Source organism: Cydia splendana, chromosome 9, assembly GCF_910591565.1.
Source record: "Cydia splendana chromosome 9, ilCydSple1.2, whole genome shotgun sequence".
Lineage (NCBI taxonomy): Eukaryota > Metazoa > Arthropoda > Insecta > Lepidoptera > Tortricidae > Cydia > Cydia splendana.
In genome coordinates, this window is record NC_085968.1 from 19,066,143 (window position 1) to 19,087,542 (window position 21,400).

General features: G+C 37.9%; 2 protein-coding genes across 3 annotated transcripts; both read right to left on the bottom strand.

Annotated features, from left to right (window-relative positions):
* Positions 1–91: 91 nt before the first annotated feature.
* Positions 92–17,539, bottom strand: LOC134793791 (polyadenylate-binding protein-interacting protein 1). Of its 2 annotated transcripts, none has more exons than XM_063765465.1 (8): positions 17,223–17,539; positions 15,336–15,544; positions 14,446–14,598; positions 13,664–13,882; positions 12,739–12,843; positions 6,996–7,140; positions 6,620–6,782; positions 92–5,064 (listed from the first exon to the last, which is right to left on the bottom strand). In XM_063765465.1, the coding sequence occupies exons 1-8, from the start codon at positions 17,332–17,334 to the stop codon at positions 4,965–4,967; spliced, it is 1,206 nt and encodes a 401-aa protein (XP_063621535.1). In that variant the 5' UTR covers positions 17,335–17,539; the 3' UTR covers positions 92–4,964. The 2 variants fall into 2 exon arrangements, with proteins under 2 accessions (XP_063621535.1, XP_063621534.1); XM_063765464.1 differs by having other exon boundaries at positions 6,620–6,791.
* A 1,641-nt stretch (positions 17,540–19,180) lies between these two features.
* Positions 19,181–21,294, bottom strand: LOC134793792 (iron-sulfur cluster assembly 1 homolog, mitochondrial). Its single transcript, XM_063765466.1, has 3 exons — positions 21,190–21,294; positions 20,681–20,972; positions 19,181–20,219 (listed from the first exon to the last, which is right to left on the bottom strand). Exons 2-3 carry the CDS (start codon positions 20,970–20,972, stop codon positions 20,116–20,118), a joined length of 396 nt encoding a protein of 131 aa, XP_063621536.1. The 5' UTR covers positions 21,190–21,294; the 3' UTR covers positions 19,181–20,115.
* Positions 21,295–21,400: the final 106 nt, after the last annotated feature.

Below are 21,400 nucleotides of genomic sequence, written 5' to 3' on the forward strand. Positions count from 1 at the left end.
ATGATATATTATACTTATATTTGGGTTTAAAACACCATGTTCCATCTTATAGTATAACAGTAAGATTGGCTCGTAAATAAAAACAACGGTATTGTTTTATTGAAATGACTTTTATTAAAATATCCATTTATTCTTATAACATTCATAATATCACTGCAACAAAAATACAATGGAATATTATAAACATTCTCCTAATTGCAAGTAAATAAATCCCGCACTGAATAAATATTCAAAAACTGGAGTTCAATATTATTGCAATCTAACAGCTCAGTGGGTATATGGCTATAGATAACAGAATAGAGCTTTTTAAGCTATGTCACCACTTTAAGTATTTGTATTAACACATTCACTGCCGGTGAGGCGCTTGGCGGGTGCTGTTCGGTAGCGCTCTTCGCTACAAAGCGGAAATAATACGTATCGGCTACACGCGTAGGTCGTGATGGCAGTGAATGCGTGTGCGTGTCGCACTTTATACTCGTGCCTTTGCGAGCGTGACGCACTATTATCGTATTACATGTCTCAATATACACAATATGTATATAAATGTATTTTTTGCACTTATTTAAAACATTTTTTTTACAGGAAAAGATTCCTAAAAATGACCTATTCTGTTATCTATGGTATGTGGTCACTTTAGCAGCACTTATGGCGGAAGCATGTCAAAGATATCAAGTCTATTTGCTCAGACGATCACACAGCTGACACAGCACTCAAATATCAAGTTATAAAAAAAAACAAGTATGGCGGCCCTAGACTCACGTCACAAATTTCGTAAATTTTTTAACATTTTGCATAGAGACAAGGCAAATACAGTCGAATTTATAAATACGTGTGCATTATTGGTTTGAAATATTTGTTTGGGGCACAAACGGTATCATCTCCCTCACACTCTCTAAAGGAAAGAAAGAGACAAACTCATATGACAGATATTTAGCAGACATAAGGTGGTCACGAATATTTGAATATTCCATTCTCAATGCATCAGTCGTAAATATTGTAAAACCTTTATGCACACATATTAATGAACAAGACTATATAATTTCATTAGAAAATACGATAATTGCGCTAAAGGCTCACACAACCCAAACCCCAACATTCTATTCGAAACAATTGTTCATTCGGCGACATACAATCAATAAAATAATGCATTGAATTATAGAAAAAAAAGTACATAATAATTTATAAACAATCAGTTAAAACATAGACAGATGATTAAGACACAGAGAGAAACTATAAAAATCATGGAAATGGTTTTGAAGCTAACTAGATGGCGCTGCAAGGCACCGTACATTCTGCTTTTACATCGGATAATCCAGTTACCAATAAAAAACTTAGACAAAGTTACTAAAACTTGTAAAGTAGTTGAATAAGATATTGACAGCTCAAGTAGATGGCGCTATACTGCCCCACACAATATGCGGTAGCTAGGCTGTCAAGGGCCGTTGTCGTTTGACAACCCAGAGCTAATTTTTTATTCATTTATCGAATAAAAAAAACAACGGCGTTTGCATCATCTAGTTCGCGCGCTTCAAAACCACCTACAAATATACAGCTATCTGTCTATGGTTAAAACACGGGCAATCAGCCTTTGAATGTAATATGTACTATAGTTGCGTTAAATACTCGCTGCACGCGAAGCAATTAAAAATGTGACAGGACGCCGCCCGCCGCAGGTAGGTGTGACAGAGAGCACACTACGTATGCGCGTGCAACGAGAGTTTGACGTAAGTATAACAGCAATACTCTTAACTGACCAGCTGTGTACCTTGTGACCTCGCAATAAAGTTTACAATCGCTCAAAATAGGCGCCAGTCGTAGAGTTACGGAAACCTGCCCGTGCTACAATACAATCAAACCCCGGTATCAATGTTGCATTGAAAATAAGGATTGGCAAAAATACCTTAGATTCGCTTTAAGTAGACAACTTCGCCTTAACTAGCATTCAATCATAATTTCACTTTAAATTGTATATTTGTATACATGGGCGTATTCAAGATTTAGGATTTAAAAAAGTTTTAGCATAATTTTCATTATGAAAACATGATGAGGCGAAGTTGGGGACGGGTGGAGAAAGTAGCTTATTTCAGAATTTTTATTTTTTTACTTTATATTTCCACAGCTCTTTTTATCGTGAATTGATTTGAATATTTATTTCTTGCATAAATTATTATTTTAATATTTTACATGGGCGAAGTTGGGCATCAACGGTGAAGGTAGGGTACTTTTGCCAATCCTGATTTTCCATGCATTGCTACATTGATAACGGGATTTAAATGCAATATAAGGTTTACAATTGGCCAGTTAGAAGTGTAGACGACTCGCGACTGTACCAACGAAAAAGTTAATTATTCAGCGATTCACGGCAATTTCAAACGTCTGGCGTTTGCCTCGGCCCCTCTGTATCGCTATAGACGGGCGAGGCAAACGTCGAGCGAGGCAGGATAAATGGATGAGATCACTAACTTAATGTGACGAAATGTAAACAAGATCAAATGTAAGGCTGATGAATGTGCCCACTGCGGCGCACGACATCAGTTACGAAATTTAAAGGCTTTAACGTAAGACCCAGCATAAAGTTTTCATATTTTTAATTTGAACCTTATTCTATAAGGAAATTGGAACGGATTTCGTTTATTTAATTACACAAACGGGTCTACCGTGATATAATTTCATTGTTTTTACATTTAATTCCGACGTTTCAGCTGAGTGGCAGCATCAGCTGTGCATGGTCACGGAAAGGCCGTTTGTGTAATTAAATATGTGTACAAAACGCGAGAGTTTAAAGTGTTATACGGATTTCGTTTGTTTTAAAAAGCAATGAAACAAAAGAATGCTACTTTATTTGGTTCAAATTAGATTGCACGATTATGTACATTGTAATGTACATTTAGTCTCAGGAGTTAAAATAACTTTCATGCTTACAGATGTAGTGCATAATTCTTTTCCGTCGTATTTCCACGGAAACGTACGAACGTGTCTTGCTATTTCAATCAGTCTCGGTACAAATAGTACTGAGGTTGACTGAAGTAACGTGACAAATACGAACGTTTCCGAGAAAGTACGATGGAAAACAATTACGCACTACATCTGTCATTTCAAAGTAAATCATAGACATCGCTGTGGTTTAAGTAACAAAAATATTGTATAGATGATCTTGTTATCTATCCCAATGGTTTTGGCCTCAAGTAGGGGTATACCTGGCATTTATATATAGATATGGAGAATGTGAAAAGGTTAAAATAAAAGTCGCATACGTACGTAGCGTGTGCCGCAGTGTTATTCTAGAACAAATATATTCATAATAACTTGTTTACATTTAATCCAAGGAATTCATAATAATCGCCAATATTCCACATGTTTACGTATAAATATAGACAAAACCAAAGTTATTGATTGTAGAGATTAAGAATAACCGTGCCCGCGACGGCAGATGGCTTTACCACCATGTTCAGTGGTAACTGAATTGTCAAACGTCAACTTTTGACAGCCAGAGTTACAGCCGTACAGCGCCATCTATTGTCAAAGTCGGAATATTTATCTAAAGACTTCACACATCTCGTACAATCAATTCTTTGGAAAAAACCAAACGCCGGGTGGATTAAAGATATTTTATGTCATTATCAATTTCTCAATATTCAATAGATACTTATATTTACACGTAAATCCCACAGTAAGTCCGTCAACATGTATAACGTGTGTACTGTATCGACAATCCTATTATGCTATTCAAGAAAAAAAGCACGATGTTTAAAATTAAAAAGCTCTTAAATAATGTCCAATTGTCTAACCACTCTAAAAGGCGCCATCTAGCGGCGCGGGAATAAAACTTCTTTCAAGTTCCTCAAGTGTTAATCTTAAAGATATAGATGGCGCATAAAACACTAAGCTAGAGGGTACGTAGGGCCCTCCAAGTAGTCCTTCTAAGCTAAAGTAAGGACGCTAAGCACGAATAATTTGGTACATTGACCCGCCTGTTCCTATCTCTATCGCACGCGCATAAATTTATTGCTGTCCGGCTCACAAAGTGGCATTGACCGCCGGCATCATGGGCGGGAAAGCAAAATAATTACACGCGTTAGATAGGAACAGGCGGGGTCAATGTACGTAAATTTTCGTGCTTAGCGTTCTTACTTTAACACTGCACTGACAGTATGTAAATGCTACTATAAACATAACATCTATTCAATATTTTCCTAGGATTTCACGTTTATGGTGGCACCTTCACATTATCGTTTGCCGAGTCGGTCCAAAGATGGATTGGACTACGATGTTTCTGGCTTTATCGATCTGATTTGTATAATCAGTTTCGAGTTTCGATTCGTTGAGTAACTAAGCTGCAGTGATGACACAGGCGAGATTAATAGTCTATACAGGATACGTCCACAGTTTGCCTTATTTTACGACGTAAATATGTATGTCAAACTAAACAATTTTTACTGTGGGGCCGAAAATGCAAAAAAAATGTCTGGTTCGGTTCATAATTCATAACATCCACATCATTAAGCCTAAATGTATGAAACACCCAATTTTTTTATGATATAGGAGGCAAACGAGCATACAAATCGCCTGATGGTAAGCAATTACTGTCGCCCACGGACTTTACCTTAGAGCATTTAATAACTGGAGTCGCCTTTAAGAGCTTAACCCTCTGCCGAAAAACTTGCACAATTGTGCAAATTTTTGTATGGACTGACATGGCTATTTGTCATCAATACATTTGACGTCCCCTCCCCCGCAAAAATTGGCAGAGTGTTTCATACAGAAAATGACAGCCATGACGTCTCCAGTTACTAAATGCTCTAAGGTAGTCTAAGGTCTAAACATATCCTCGCAATGTAAGGCAAAACATTGAAGAATCCTTCCCAACTTCTAGAGTGATTACAAACTTGGTCGCTCTAGGGATAAATCTTTTTATAAGTAGTTTTGTGTTTTATATTTTTTTTAGTTCGCCCACCGGACCTCGGTTATCGGTTGATCTGGTTGGACATCTTGAGGAACTCGAGGAAGCCGGCCTGCATCTCGGCGTCCATGCCGGTGTCCCAGGCGTCGTTCTCCAGTTCCTCACTGAAATATTATATATATAATAACATCTCATTGATAGTTAAGAAATCATTTAAATGTTCAGTAAAACTGGCCATATTAGGGCCAGTAGCACCAACCACAGTTAACAAACTGTTAAGTCATGCAGCAGAGATCTATGAAACTTCCCATACAATAAAATTTAGCGAACGCTTGAAGAGGATACATTAGTGGTCATTTATACATATAACGTGGCCACAATACATATAACGTGGCCTTTGTGAATTCGTTCAAAGAACAAAAAAACAAATCTAACTCCTTCGCCAGGCCCCCTTTACGCGCGCAATTCGGCCCCTTAATCGAGTAGCGATCGAGTTAGATTTGTTTTTTTGTTCTTTGAACGAATTCACAAAGGCCACGTTATATGTATTGTGTTACTGTAATTTGTAATAATGTACCTATGTTGTTTAGTTTCTTTTGTGTTAAAATTCCATACTGTCGAATTAGGATAGCCTGTAAAGATGGTTGTGTGTATGTTAAATAAAAAAAAATCCATACAAACGTTCTCGACATTTTCCTCTTTGGATTTTGGCCCTAGAATCCCTAGATGAGTAATTTTGAATAATAGATAATTAGATACATTATATAGATAACATCCATAACTCAGGAACAAATATTCGTGATACAACACACATATAAATGCTTACCAGGCGGCGTAGCACGGTCGCGTTTTTATCCCTTGTCACCATGCCTGTCACGTTCTAACAAGTATGTAAGTGCGAAAGGGACGCGCATAGTGATATACGATAAAAATGGAACCGTGCTGCGCCCACAGGATTCAAACCCGGAACCTCCAGCTTCGTATGCAGGGTCACAATCAGTAGGCCGTTAATTTGTTAATTTTTAAGAAAGATTTTTGATTTTATTACAAAAATAATAATATTTTCTTAAAATTTGCACTGCAATATAAGTAATAAGATAATTTTAACTACCTAACTAATTAAACTTGAAAATGGCACACCTTATTTTTCTAATTTCGATTTCACATGCGATCGGATATATATCTAAAAAGTTAAAAATGGCGATCACTAAATTGACCACTTATATTAATATGTACTCAATTCATATTACAAAACAAAGGTTTTTACAACCTTTTTGCGTCTAGAATCCTCGGTAACAATCACCTTTTTTGGAATTTTTGGTGCATCTTAAAACCCAGAAAAACTGCAGGATTTTAAAAATTGCGATCCACTATCCGTATGAAGGTGCCTCGTGCGGCAATCGGGTCGACAACTGTCAATGGTTTGCTGTCCCTAGTTTTGTTCTATGAGATTTGGCATAAAGCGCTGACAATATCCAGGCCATAAAAAAAGATACAAGAATTTGACACAGTTCTAAGGATTGACAGGGCAAGATAATTTCCTTTCGTTCCGCGCGGGCTTTCCGGGAAATATTTCCGCGAACCTCCCGCTATCTCAGTCATACCATCGCCCACACTGTTAACTGTCTATCAGTAGACCTTATTACGGCAGGCATAAGGTCCACCGATACCGATGGACAGTTAAGAGTGTCGCTGATAGTACAGTGGGCTCATACTCACAGTATGTCCTCCTCGAGCGCGGCGGACTTGGGCGGCAGGTTGCTCTGCAGGAAGGCGCACTCCTCGGCCGTGAGCGAGTGCCCATCCGCCAGGAACCCTCCCCCCACCGCCGGCCCTCCCCCGCCGTCGCCCGCGCCGGGACCGTCGCCGTTCGTCACTGTACCTAAACGACCTAATATGTCAGAAACATCATAAAATTATATTTGGGGACAATTTTCACCCCAAACTGTACCGATATCCGAAATCAGGAAGCGGCGGATGAAAATATTATTGCGTATGTATACAAAATAAAATAAACCACATTAAAAGTGACTTGAAGTGTTAGAAAGTGCCGTCCTGTAGCAGGGGTACATAAGGTGGAGGGACTGATACATACCTCTATTGGGCTCGGTGAGCCCCCAGCGGCCCTGGCGGAGCGCCAGTACAGCGCGCACGGCGGGCAGAGAGGCCCGGCGCTTGAGCCGCTCGAACATGGCGTGCATGCCGCCCGGACAGTCCGCGTCCAGGGCTATACCCGAAAGCTGAACACAAAACATTAAGTCAAAATTGATTCCTGACGTGTAATATCTGCGAAAGATATTTGATTTATCAACTGTTACATTTTAAACACCATAAATATATGTTATAATTAAGATAAAATAGGGAAATTTGATCAATTTGCTAAATTATCAATACGATATGCCAAACTAATAGCAATGACTGCTTTCTGGACTCCCAACAGCCAGTGAACAACGAGGCGACGAGCGGGCGTGCAAAGCCTAGCATATAATGAATCGAGTTCAGTGTTAAAATGCCGCTTGCACCCGCTGTCCGTTATAGTTAAGTCTGGGCCTAACGCCTCATTCAAGACCAAATCACATCGCATACGGTAAACAGCACGACTCCAGCTTTTTCTGCTATGCATCGTTTACGTTACACATTGAAAGAAGTGATGTACTACGTATACATATAAGACCAGTGTGGTCTGGCCTTTATAAAACAACACATCTTGAGAAATAGTTTACACATTCGAGCGTAGGCACATATGAAACATTCCAATTTTTATTCGACAGAAACTGCGCACAATGCATCACGTCACATCCAAATAAATAAAAAAATACCATAATGAAAAAATAATAAGTTTTCCGTTTACGCTACAATATCTAATATTGCTTAATAATGTCATGATCGTACATATCAATATATAAATTTAAAATAATATGACAGCGTTTTCGTTGTGGTTTAAACTTTCTAAATTTGTACTGTACTAACATTTTTAATCTTATTTTTATTCTATTTATGGATAAGTGAAGACGCCAAAGTGATATTATCTCAGAAAAATATCACAACATCGAAACGAAAACATATAAATACGATCATCAAAAAGCTTACAATCCGTGAGTTAAGAGAAAATCACGACGCGACCGCAATTATTGGGGTCACTGACGTCATCTTATGCATGACCGGGTTAACACATTCGACACCGCGTACCCGACTCTCGGGCACTCGTAAACTTTACTCAGATGCCGGCATACCCGCTAGTCGGGCAAGAGCTATAAACCTACACGCGAAGCCGAAGTGCCCGACAGGCGGGCAAGCATTGCATCTTCACTACCTCAGGGCTGCCACTGCCACTAACAGAAAAAATTGTAAGTCTTCTGATTATTATGTGGTCGAAAAGTTGGTACAGTTGATTATTATATTTTATTACTTCACTTTGTATTTTTATTTACTTTACCTAATGCGATTACAAAATAAAAATTCTTATTAGTTGGTTACGTGAAATTGCATACACGGGTATGTATCAATAGGAGTTAGAATTAGGAGAAGAACAAAACGGGGAGCCTAAACAGATGAGACAGCAGATTTAATTTTATCCACGTACTTATACGAAAGTTACTTGGCACAGCCCTAAGCGTCCGCCGCTTGCCCGACTAGCGGGTTCGCGGCGTGCGGCATTGAGTTGCACGTCGTTGCCCGACTAGCGAGTACTGTCGGTTTCTGGGGTATTGTTTGAAATTTTGCCTGGTTGCGAAAGTGTTAAAATAAACAAGTGATCATTGCAGCATGTTTATTTCAAATTCCCTCCTTTTGACTTTGCCGGAAATAACAAAACATCATCGGGTGACAACTAAAACTCATTAATTAGGTACTACTACAAGTTCAGAGAAAACAAGGTTGATTTTTGTTTACTACTTTTTTTGTAATTAGTGAGTTTTCGTTGTCACCTGACAATACGAGTACTTATATACCTAAACAAAGTAAATCGTTCAAACTGGGCTCCTAGAGTTGTTGTGTGCTGGGTTAGCACATGTAAGGAAATGAGTCTGTCTATAACATTCATATAAATCAAGAAGAGAATAAAACTTTTATTAGGTACCTAAAAAAAAACATCTAAAGACATCCATAAGTTACAAGTTAAGAGACAATGCGCGACCATATTATTGGGGTCACTGACGTCATCTTATGCATAACCGTATTAAAATTAAATAAGTAATCATTGCAGCGAGCGACACGTTTATTTGTGCAGTATGCGTCAGCACGAGAATCCGAGCATTCCTCAGCAATATTTTGTTTTTGAAGATGGTACTATATATTCAGGGAACAATGTGTAACTATATATAACTTCTCTGGTGTTGTGCGTGTCCATGGGTAGCGGTAATCGCTAACCATCAGGCGATCCGTCTGCTTGTTTAACTCCTATATCGTGAAAAAGGGAAAGCGCTGTTTGTCATAGGGGTGTTTATACACCGTGTTTTTATTGAATTCCGTTAACTTCGGGGTATGGTTAAGTACGTTTAAGAGAACTAAATCGCATACTTAAAAAAAAAAATTTTTTTTTGCTTTAAAAAAGGAAAAATTAAGTTTAAAAAGTAATTACATGTAGCATATAGCGTTGTTGTAACATGGGCATTACATTTAACTCAACCAAACAATTGAAATCTGTGACATATCAATGTCATTTCGAGCATCGATCGACCGAGATTGTACTTAAGTTTAGGGCTGCTATTTAACTGATCACCAGATTTAGTAAAATTTAATACCAAAAAAATCTATTTTACCACCCTAAAATAATGAATGATCACCAAAATTATAACACCATTTTAATGTGAAATGATTACCAATTTTATTACACTTTACTATCCTTTTAAAGGAAATGACACCAAACTAATCATTATTAACCCAAAAATACTAAATGATTACCAAATTTCAAACCCCATTTTAATGTGAAATGATAACCAAATTTTTACATCTTGCTATCCTATTAAAGAAAATGACACCAAAATAATCATTGTAAACCCAAAAATAGTAAATGACCACCAAAATTAGAACTCCATTTTAATGTAAAATTATAACCAAATTTTTATATCTTGATATCATATTAAAGCAAATGACTCCAAAATAATCATTGTAAACCCAAAATTAGTAAATGACCACCAAAATTTTAACCACATTTTAATTAAAAATGTGCAAATATTTAATATAATTATCGTTATCCTATTAAATTAATTAATCCACTTCGTCACCTTTTTCTAGTAGCATTTTATTTCTGTTACAGTCGCAGTTCTAACCTAACCTAACCCACTTTTCTAGTAGCATTTCGTTTCTGTAAGGGTCGCAGTTCAAACCTAACCTAACCTAACCCACTTTTCTAGTAGCATTTCTTTTCTGCAAGGGTCGCAGTTCAAACCTAACCTAACCCACTTTTCTAGTAGCATTTCTTTTCTGCAAGGTTCGCAGTTGAAACCTAACGTAACCCACTTTTCTAGTAGCATTTCGTTTCTGTGTGGGTCGCAGTTCAAACCTAATCTAGCCCACTTTTCTAGTACCTTTTTTTTCTGTAAGGGTCGCAGTTCAAACCTAACCTAACCCACTTTTCTAGTAGCATTTCTTTTCTGTAAGGGTCACAGTTCAAACCTAACCTAACCCACTTTTCTAGTAGCATTTCTTTTCTGCAAGGGTCGCAGTTCAAACCTAACCTAACCCACTTTTCTAGTAGCATTTCTTTCCTGTAAGGGTCGCAGTTCAAACCTAACCTAACCCATTTTTCTAGTAGCATTTGGTTTCTGTAAGGGTCGCAGTTCAAACCTAACCTAATCCACTTTTCTCATAGCAGTTTGGTTCTATATGGGGCGCAGTTCAAACCTAACCTAACCCACTTTTCTAGTAGCATTTCGTTTCTAGTAGAATGATTATTTTGTAAGGGTCGCAGTTCAAACCTAACCTAACCCACTTTTCTGATAGCAGTTTGGTTCTTTATGGGGCGCAGTTCAAACCTAACCTAACCCACTTTTCTAGTAGCATTTCGTTCCTAGAAGAATGATTATTTTGGAGTCATTTGCTTTAATAGGATAGCAAACCTAACCCACTTTTCTATTGGCATTTCGTTTCTGTATGGGTCGCAGTTCAGACCTAACCTAACCCACTTTTCTGGTAGCATTTCGTATCTGCATGGGTAGCAGTTGAAACTTAACCTAGCCCACTTTTTTAGTAGCATTTTGGTTCTGTGAGGATCGCAGTTCTAACCTAACCTAACCCACTTTTATAGTAGCATTTCGTTTCTGTAAAGGTCGCAGTTCAAACCTAACCTGACCTACTTATCTAGTACCATTTCGTTTCTGTAAGGGTCGCAGTGCTAACCTAACCCACTTAACTGATAGCAGTTTGACTTACTTTTCTAGTAGCATAACGAAATGCTACTAGAAAAGTAGATTAGGTAAGGTAGGTATGCGGTGCGGGGTACGGGGGGTTGAGCGGGAGGGGCTAGTAATTTTGGCATCAGTTTACTTTATTTGGTAATATGTATACATTTTTTGGTAATCATAGTGGTTTATTTAGGTGAAAATATCGCATTAATTTGGTCTTCAAGATTTGGTGATCATTAATAATTTTTGGTGATCATTCAATATATTTGGTATTTGAATACAATTTGAAGTGCAGTCGTAATTAAAATGGTGGTACTTTTGTATTTTTAGGTCTTATTTTTTTGGTGTTCAGTAATTTTTTTTGGTAAGCATGATTTTTTTATTTAGGGTACCAAAGTATTTTTTGGTGGTCATTATATTTGTAGCCTAAGTTTAGTAGCAAATGTATGAACTCATTCTAAACACTAATCCGTAAACCGGCCCTAAGGCAAGTGTACACGCTTGTAGAGGCCTTATAGGAAAAAAATAAATTATTGTTTATCTCCGAAATGGAGTTAATTAGAATATCGGTGTCTTTGGGGTCATCCATTAATTACGTCACACGAATTTCTAGGTTTTTTGACCCCTCCCCCCCCCTTGTCACATTTGGTCACATTTGGCAAACCCCTCCCCCCTAGTGTGACGTCACATTTTTTCTACGAAATCGCCAAATCGAATTAAGTAAGTACCTAAGTATTATTAATATTTTATCAAAATATTTTTGACGATATAAATATTAGTAATTTTATAACCCAAAACTGCTTAGGAAAGAAAATTAAAAGAATAAAAACGATTATCGTTTTAAAAACTTGTTATTTCAATGTACAGCGAATAAAATAATTTAAAAAAAAAATTTCGGTTACTGATGAACTTAAAGTGACGTCACAAAGTTTGTGTCTCCCCCCTCCCCCATGTCACAATATGTCACATTTTCTTGACCCCCTCCCTCCCCCTAAAAGTGTGACGTAATTAATGGATGACCCCTTTGAGAAAGTTACTTGATTTAAGCTCAGGAATGCACCCTTGAAATTAACGGAAATCAAAACAAACACGGTGTATACGCTGCAACATTTTGCGTCGAAACAAACACAAGTTTTATAGCTGCATGATTGCTTGTATTGAGAATGAATCGCGACTATATCGCTACAAGTGTAAATGGCCTTAATTTCAAAACCGACTTTGCTGCATATGGTGCTGTTATACCACATCTCCTAAGACTTACCTATCCACGATCCTTAATACAATCACCGCCAGTGCGAGCTTCGCGCTACGAACGAAGCCGATTACATGGTTTTCACATTGGTAACTAAAGCTCCTACAAACAGAGAATATGCCTAGCGGGTCACTTGCAGTGAATGTGTTAGGTTAGGTAATGGAATGGGCTCTACCCATAAGGCTAAAGATTCAAGTCTGTACATTTTGATCGTCGCTCGCTAGTAACTACAAGTAAGTTACCTTGAGCAGCTGGCACACGGACTTGATGTTGGGCTCGTTGTCGGTGTCGAGGAGGTGCAAGAGCACCTTGCACAGGCTCTCGCCGAGCGACCGGATCCGTCCGCCCTAAGACAAACAACACACAGTCATTTAAGAGGCCGGTATCGATTTTAGTCGCAAAAATGTAAAATTGATAGATTTCGTCCATGAAATTGTACACCTTTTGTTACGTAATAGAAATAACAAGTACTGGTTTCTATTAGCACGTCTTCTTATCTTGCACTTTTACAGATCATATTTTGAAAACAGACTCACTAAATTTAGTAATGATTTTTTTTCTGATGGACGTTTAGGTAAACGCGCGTAAAGCACTGATTTTGCAGATCTTATTTGTAAATTTTAGACTGCTAAAAATGGTAATTTTGTATTACACATATCCTGTACTCCAACTTTAATAAACTAGATTTTTGTTATTATGACTTTGAAGTAGTGTAAATGAAAGTTAGACGAAATCAATTTTCTCTAGAATTACTTCAAAACAAGTGACAATTTCTCTGAAAATCGACTTAATTTCAACGTAATTTTGGTACTTAAACAATTGCCAAAATTTCCTGAAACTGTTCTTATACATCATTTAGTATAACAACTTATCACCATAATCTTTTGATGAATTTTTAAAAACTGCCCCTTCTCGTCATATATTACCGCTGACGCACGCTCGCGACCTCATTATTAAAAGCCAAGATGAGAAGACGTGCTAATAGGAATCAATACTTGTTATTTAGATATTACTTAACAAAAGGTGTACAATTTCAACGACTAAATTTATCAATTTCACATTTCTGGCTATTCTTTGGACTTTTTTGGATATGGTGTCTAAACTAAAAACAACAGAATCTTGTGAACACTGGGAAATGGGGAGGTATTCCGGAGGCATGTGACTAACCTGGCTGTCCTCTAGCTGGGTGTAGATCTCGGCCAGGAACATGGCGAAGCCGCGCACGTTCTCCTCGGAGCCCTCGAGGCCGGTGATGATCTTGTTCTCGTCGGCGGAGCAGCGCTCGAGCAGACAGGCCCGGAAGGTGGACTCCTCCGGCGGGGCGAGGGAGTCGTACATGGAGCAGAGACGGGCGCCGTTGTAGCGGAAGTTGGGCTCCCCGATCGACTGGGGGCAAATGTTTAGGTTGTGGCAAGTTATAAACCGGGCATTCTTACAATAATTCGTGAACATGAAGAATGAAACAAAACCCTCTCACGGATTCAATTTTTTTCAGCTATTTAACGACCAGACGAACCGCTTGATGAGAAAAATAGCCTCTTATGCATATGCATTGCTGAATTTGAGAACCCTGAATACTCGCTTTTTGAATAGTTGATTTTTAGCATATACATTTTTACTTTTTTTATATGAATACCTCCCGTTCATTGGGATGTGCTGATATTTTTTGTAGTTGTCTATGTATGTTAACAGTGCAGGCAAGAGCGTCGCTAGGGAGAGCAGGGGAGGCTGCTATCCCCCCTCCCTTGAGATGAAATATTACAAACAATGTATTCCCTTCCCTCCACAAGGTCTTTGGCGATATCAACTTCGTCCATCGGCTGGCGAAGCCCTTGAAGGCAGCAATTGATTTAACCGAGGTATCAACCTTATTTCGTTACTAAACTTCTTTGGTACCTAAATGTTGTAAAGGGTAGTAGTAACAGGTATTAGACCGTTGTTAAGTGTACCTGGTTGACGATGGCGTCGATGAGCGCCCTCGTATAACTGCGCTCGTGCAGCATGGAGGCGAACGAGTCAACCAACGGTCCGCACAGGGTGTCGAACTTGCCCGGGTCGAAGGTTATCTCGCACATCACGGTTATCAGGTTGCCGATGTTCTCCTGTGCGAAAATAATAGATTGAATGACTTTGGTCATTTCAGTAATGGTTAATGAACTTTACATACTATAAATAATTGTAAATTTTATCTTGTTTACTCCTTGTTTGGCAATGATAATGTCATTTATGAGTTATCTGATGCATCTAGTTTATAAATAGTACCTAATGAGTTATACTATTCTGAAAGTCCAGTTTCTCGCGCCAGTATGTTCTTGGTCTACGTGTAGGAGGCTAAATACTCAGATGACTTGATTCTTCACAATAGAGGCATAAATAAAGTTATACAGCAACATGAAACAATATTATAACAAGAAAATTACTTTAGATTGTCCAAGTACTCAAACTCTCATGAATATTAAGAGGGGCGTAGAAATTAGAAGGGAATAAAAGATATGACGGAAGATATGGCCATAGCGTTTTAACGGTTTGCCACAATAACGCTGTAAATATACTTTTGATAAAATTTTTGCTTGTCACATACCTCGGCGGTTTTACTAGCTATCTTATACTAAAATTGTACCGCTGTGGTATGCCGGGTAACAATATACAATTGAAATTTAATAAAAATTAAACATGTTTTCGTGATTTTATTCTATCAAGCCAATTTTAACCTTGCAGTCCTCGTTACTCGAAATAAATGAATTTTATTAATTTTATTTATTATTATTATTTAACCTGGTTTTGGTCGAAGTCTGAGGGTGTCATAAATCTGTGTGTAGTATATTCAGGATACACATACCCTCAAGTCCATGTTCTCAGCCTCCTCAAGCGAGTAGTTCATGTTGTCAAAGTTGTACGGGTTCTGATCCTGCGCCTGCCGCAGGCGGTCCTGCACGGAGAACCTCTGGGGTCGATAGGGGGCTGGGTCGGCAGCATATGTCTGCGGGGTGTAGTTCGGTGGGTACCATTCCTTCGCCTCCGCGGACAGGTTCGACTTGGGTGCCTCCACTGATCAACAAAATTACAAAAATAATTCGAATGTGGAAATTATTACATTGTGTCATTAAAATATATTGCAATTTTGAAAATCTCATTTATATTTTTTTGTGGAATGTTCCTCTACCTGCAATTCTGCACTACCCAAACATTTTCTGGAAGAAATTGCTTCAGCAACAAAAATTGATAGAAGTAAAATTAAAAAGAAACTTGGGGAAAAAATTACAGATAAATAAAATAATTCTATTAGAGATTGCATGTATAATATCTGATAATAGTAGTATTTATCTGCAACAAGTTTATTGACCTCTAGGTTTTACGTTAAACACAAACATACTTTATATTTACAAACCAAACATAAAAGTGATCATCACTTTTATTTTTGGCAAAAAAATATATAATAATATGTATGACCCTATGGCCCTTGGGCCAACGTGGGGCCAACTCAGTTTAAGTAAAAGTGAAAAATACAATAAAAACAGTCTGAACAATAAAATCAGTAGTTTTTATATTGATTGTTTAATTTTAGATATACCTATTTAGGGTTCTTTGTTTTAAATTAGTTTTATTCATAGATATATTTAGTTCATAAGTTATTTATTTCTCTTTTTTTTATTCATACATAATAAATTTACTTCAGTCTGTATAATAAAGTAGTTTGTACATGAATGTGTATCATAAATTTGCATCTATTTAAAGACATCTTATGAAAAAGAAACATATAGATATGAATATTGAAAGTAAATGTGTAAATTCCATTCGTATTGTTGGTGTAAAATGAATAATGATGGAAATTAAAGATCACCTTTATTGACAACCAACAATGTAATAATTTTTAGCCATATTTTGCAAGCAGAATATATGTGCAGTGTTGTATGGACTATGGAGATTCTTCATCCTGAATATTTTCTAATCTCTGAAGCATTAAAAAAAACACCTTTAAAAACAAAACAACCCTTTCATACTTTAGATTGCCAATCCCATTTTTAACATTAATTATTAAATATTCTCAGGTCAGGTAATTCTGGTGAAACCTTGAAATTATTTGTGTAAAATAAATTAGATAACATGTTATTAAACTTATCCATGATGTTTATCATTTAGATGACAACAGTTACATTCCAAAGTCCAAATAGCAAGTATTTGATTCTGATCTCCTAATCAACACAAGGGCCACAAGGGGGTATCCTTAAGTTTGGGTTATATAGGTATTATATGATAATTATGGCAGGAAACTGGCTTTTTTTCAATAATGAAACTAATATTGTTTACAAATTTTTGTTCTAATATCAATAACTGCTTACTCAGGCATGAATGTAGGACACTATTTCTTAAAATCCTGGGTGACACAGACACATGTGGCTCCCTCAAAGAAATTAAATTGCAGGTCAAAGCACTTGATTAAATTGTCACACTAGATAATTACGTAGGTATTTATACAAAACGGGCAAATTGCATAAACTATAAAAACGTATAATTCTGAAGACGAATCAAGGATTCAACGAAAAATACCGCAAGTATGCGGCCGGCCCCGTCTTCCTTCTGTCAAATTACGTCTACGTCATTAGAAATTGAAATCCTTACTTTCACCTGAAGACTTGAATAAAAACGCAGTTAACTGGGCGACTATGGCGACGTCATCGCGCGCTGGCTCGGTTTGAGAAGTACGGTATTTACCGCGTCCTGTTACCTTTAGCATCCTCGACGACGTTCTTCGGGCGCCGAAGCTCCCGCGGCTGGTTTTCTGGCTGCTGCCAACCGCGGCCTCTTCCTCTGGACCCCCCGATGTCTCCGTTATTCATTTCACAAATTTTAGTCTTCCGCAGTAACTCTGTAAGAATGTCTTTGTAGAAATCTCATAACCCAAAGAAGGATGTTTCTTTTTGCACTTGTTATATCCACAGTTTTCTGCTTTCATTAATTCAACACGTAAACAAAGGCAAATACGCTCAAGTCAGTTTCTACAGCGATCCTCCATGTTATTTGTGCGAGCGGGACGGAAGATATTTGTACTGTTCACTCATGGACGCGTTCATAATCTAGTATTTCCAGAAAAATCTACGTTCATAAATGTTGTTGTCTTCTTTTGATATTGATTGTAAATATAAATAACCCCTTTATGATGGTCACCCTTATTTAATTTTATAACATATTTTACAATCAACACCAAGCCTTTCATTCATAAGGCGTATCCAGACTAGTCAATTTTTCGCCAATCTGATTAAATTGCCCGATCGAATCAGGACGTGAGGACGCAAACGCCAATTTGGCTCGCCGAATTCAACCACCGATAATGACCGATAACATGAGGTGCGGACTCATGAATACCAATTTGTGACGCCAGTATTTTCGATCCGGGGCATTTTTTTAATTTAGAGAGCTATAATATCATTATAAATCTAAAATTGGCATACGAGTAGAAGGTAGGATCGTATAGAAGTGGTATACGCGTGCCTCCGTGAGGGACAAAACATACGCAAATGCGACACTGTGATTGGTCGAATTTATTTGTTGCCCACCATTATCCATACTAAAAAAAAGGTGGGGAACAAAAAATATGTGAGACTGTGATAAGGACAAACAATAATAGCGCTTTCTCTGCTACTCCTACTGAAAGATACGTAAGACTATCCTGTTTTGTCAGTTATCCCCACCACTCATGCCCAATCCAGTTTAATAGTAGATTCATGAAAATTGGTGATTAATTTGGAGATTGACGCCAATTTCATTTCTGATCAAATCGGTCAATTTGATCATCCCGTCTGGATATCGCTATAATAGGGAATATTAAGCCCCTCTTAAGGAACCCCTCGACCCTGAACCAGGAATTTTCTCGAGGCCGTCTGGGAAATTATAATTCCTGTCAACTAAATCCATCCGCCCGCCCCGCCACTGACCCAATCCCTCAGACCCCGATCACTCAACCTCACAGCACATCAACCCCTGATCCGCGAGTGTGGAGTCGATTTCGCTGTCTGCGAAAATCGACGCCACACTCGCGTTCGCGGCTTCGCGCCGCGATTCGCGCACGAGTGAGGAGGGGGCTTTACGCAAAACTCGTAGAGGGCGTCACTAGATCAATCACATGGCCTATCGTGAAACAAGCCGAGCCCACGCCGAGCCACGAGGAGATAGTGTAATCATTAGCTCGACGTGCCACGAGACGCGCCGCGAGCCGAGCCACGAGACGCGCCGCGAGCCGAGCCACGAGCCGCGAATGTAAACTGCCTATAATGATTAATTATGGTTTACTAAACAAATTAGTGCTGCACTCTGGCGGCAGAACATTGCAGTAAGGCCGGAGCCCCACTGCTGCGCACGCTATGTACACGACCCACGTTGCTATACAAAGGAAATTTCGTGGGCTTGCCCACGGTTTGTATTTAAAACGTGGGCCGTGGACCATCCGTGGATGTAGCGTGCGGAGCAATGGGGCTCCGACCTAATACTCCCTATTCATGTGAAAAAATGTACATGGTAGTTGATGGTAGGGAGGGTAGATCGTACATACCTATTAGATGAGTACACTATACGTTATTATTATTACTGGGGTAGATAACGGGATTGATGGACAAAAACTAACTTAGGCCTACTTATGAATCGATACTTGTTGCATCAGGCATAGAATTAGGATTAGACAAAAAAAACTTTAATTGTTCAATCTATTTATTATTTCAGAAAAATCAGATAAATTAAAAGTAATCCTTTTTTTAACTACAGCTAAGCATAACTTACAGGTATACTACAAAAATATACATTGAATTGCCAACTTTGTTGGTTTCACTCACAATTAAATTTGTTGCCTCATAAGATTGCAATCATGACCTCAGATATTAATGTAATATAGTTTATGAGAAGTTCTGTAAATGAGAATACTGTACTGATATAAACTCAAATACATGTAGATAGGCATGATTTTAAGTTATAATTTCAACTTCTAGGAAATTTCCTGCAGCTCACAATATGCATGCAATGTTTGCAAGATAAATTTATCTAATTGGCTGGTAAAGCCCTTTCTACACGGTCGCCGACAAGCCTTCTAACTGTCTGACCTTGGTCTGTCCTTGGTCAGTTTTGGTCAAATTTTGTTGGAAACAACTGTCTATACGGTCCGGGACGGACCAAGGCCACGCGGTCTGAAGGCTTGTCGGCGACCGTGTAGTAGGGGCTTAAACATAGCATAGCATGTGCACATATTAAAGTGTTGATCCTCAGTCAAGCTATCTACAAAGACTACTCATTACAGATCTTTTTTTTAAATATGCTACTATTGAATACAGAATACTCAAGACTGTTAAACGGTCATTGAGATACAATATTGTTGAAGTAAGTATGCCACACACGAATAATTTCGTACATTGACCTGCCAATTGCTATCTCTGTTGCACGCGCATAATTATTTTGCTGCCCGCTCGCACAGTGGCCAATGCCACCTGCACTGCAGTCAATCCTGCCGTGTGGGATGATTGGAAATGGCAGGTCAATGTATAAAATTATTCATGCTTAGCATTCTTACTTTAAACTGCAGAGTAACTTTTCTAATTTATTACTATTGGCATGAACGCCTTCCTATGTTGTATTTTCTATATACTAAAGGATTCTCCGCAGCCACAGGTGCCCTTGATGTTTGGGTTGTTAAACACAAACTCTGCTGATAATTTATTCTCTACAAAGTCCATTTCAGTTCCTAAAAAAAAAAACATTATTATATCAAAAGGCTTAATGGGAAAACTGAAAAAATTTAACCTAATTATGTAGAAGTAGGTAACTGAAAGGTTTTAATTTAAAGAAACAGTCAAAAATTAACATATGATATTATACCATTGCCATATTTGTTGGGCAATAACACATTCCATTAGGGGCTAAATGAAATACAGATAGATGACTTTTTATGTGTTATCACTTGCTGGGTACACAGAAAAAACTGCTGCAATATAAATGTCATCATATCAATAAACCTGTCCAATTTCTTTGTCCAATGTGTATTTTGTGTCACATTTTGCTTAATGAGAGAGTGAGACGCAATGATATTGGACCACGATATTGGACAGATGGAATACCACCCTAAGAATACAAGAGGAATTGTTAAATTATCATTAGATGGCAAATATGGCAGCTCAAGTTTATTGTAAAACAATTTATACAAACCTAATAATGTTAACTGTGCCTTCTTATCTATAATAATCGTGACTCCGTCCTGTTTCACTTCTTCATCTAATTTCTCTTTAGTCTTAGCATAATCCAGTGTGTAGGAGAGACCATTGCAACCTCTCTGCCGGACACCCACTTTCAGCCCGATGAATCCTTTAGCCTCTTCTTTAGCCATTATTTCCTTGACCTTGTTTACTGCCGAGGGAGTGAGCACCAGGGCAGCACGAGAAGGCAGCAATCGCTTCTTCACAGCCCTCACAGTGGCAGTTGCAATAGTTTTGGTTGCCATCTGAAAATCGTATGTATACGATGAAATGAAGCAAAGTCCAAGTGGAAATTGATCGCAATTTACAAATATCTTCATGAAAAACAAACACGCTTAAGGCCTATTGCCAAAATTACTTACGAAACAAATGTCTAATTGCAAACACACTGCGTAATATGTACTTGGGATTTATGAAAACTAATAGCACTGTACTGTGATTTAAAAAAATGAGTACACTTACAACGTATTTTTTTCCTTACTGTTTCATAATATAATATTGGTCTATATTATTTATTTTTGAATTTTCATTGGATTTAGATTCTGTTCTGTCAAAAGATTAAAAAATAAAATGTCAAGGGATTGTCATTACAGTAGCCATATTGTTCCAGTCATCTTTTTAACTGCCTTTCGTAACGATTTTCGCAAATGGAACGCATCTTGTCGAACTGTTC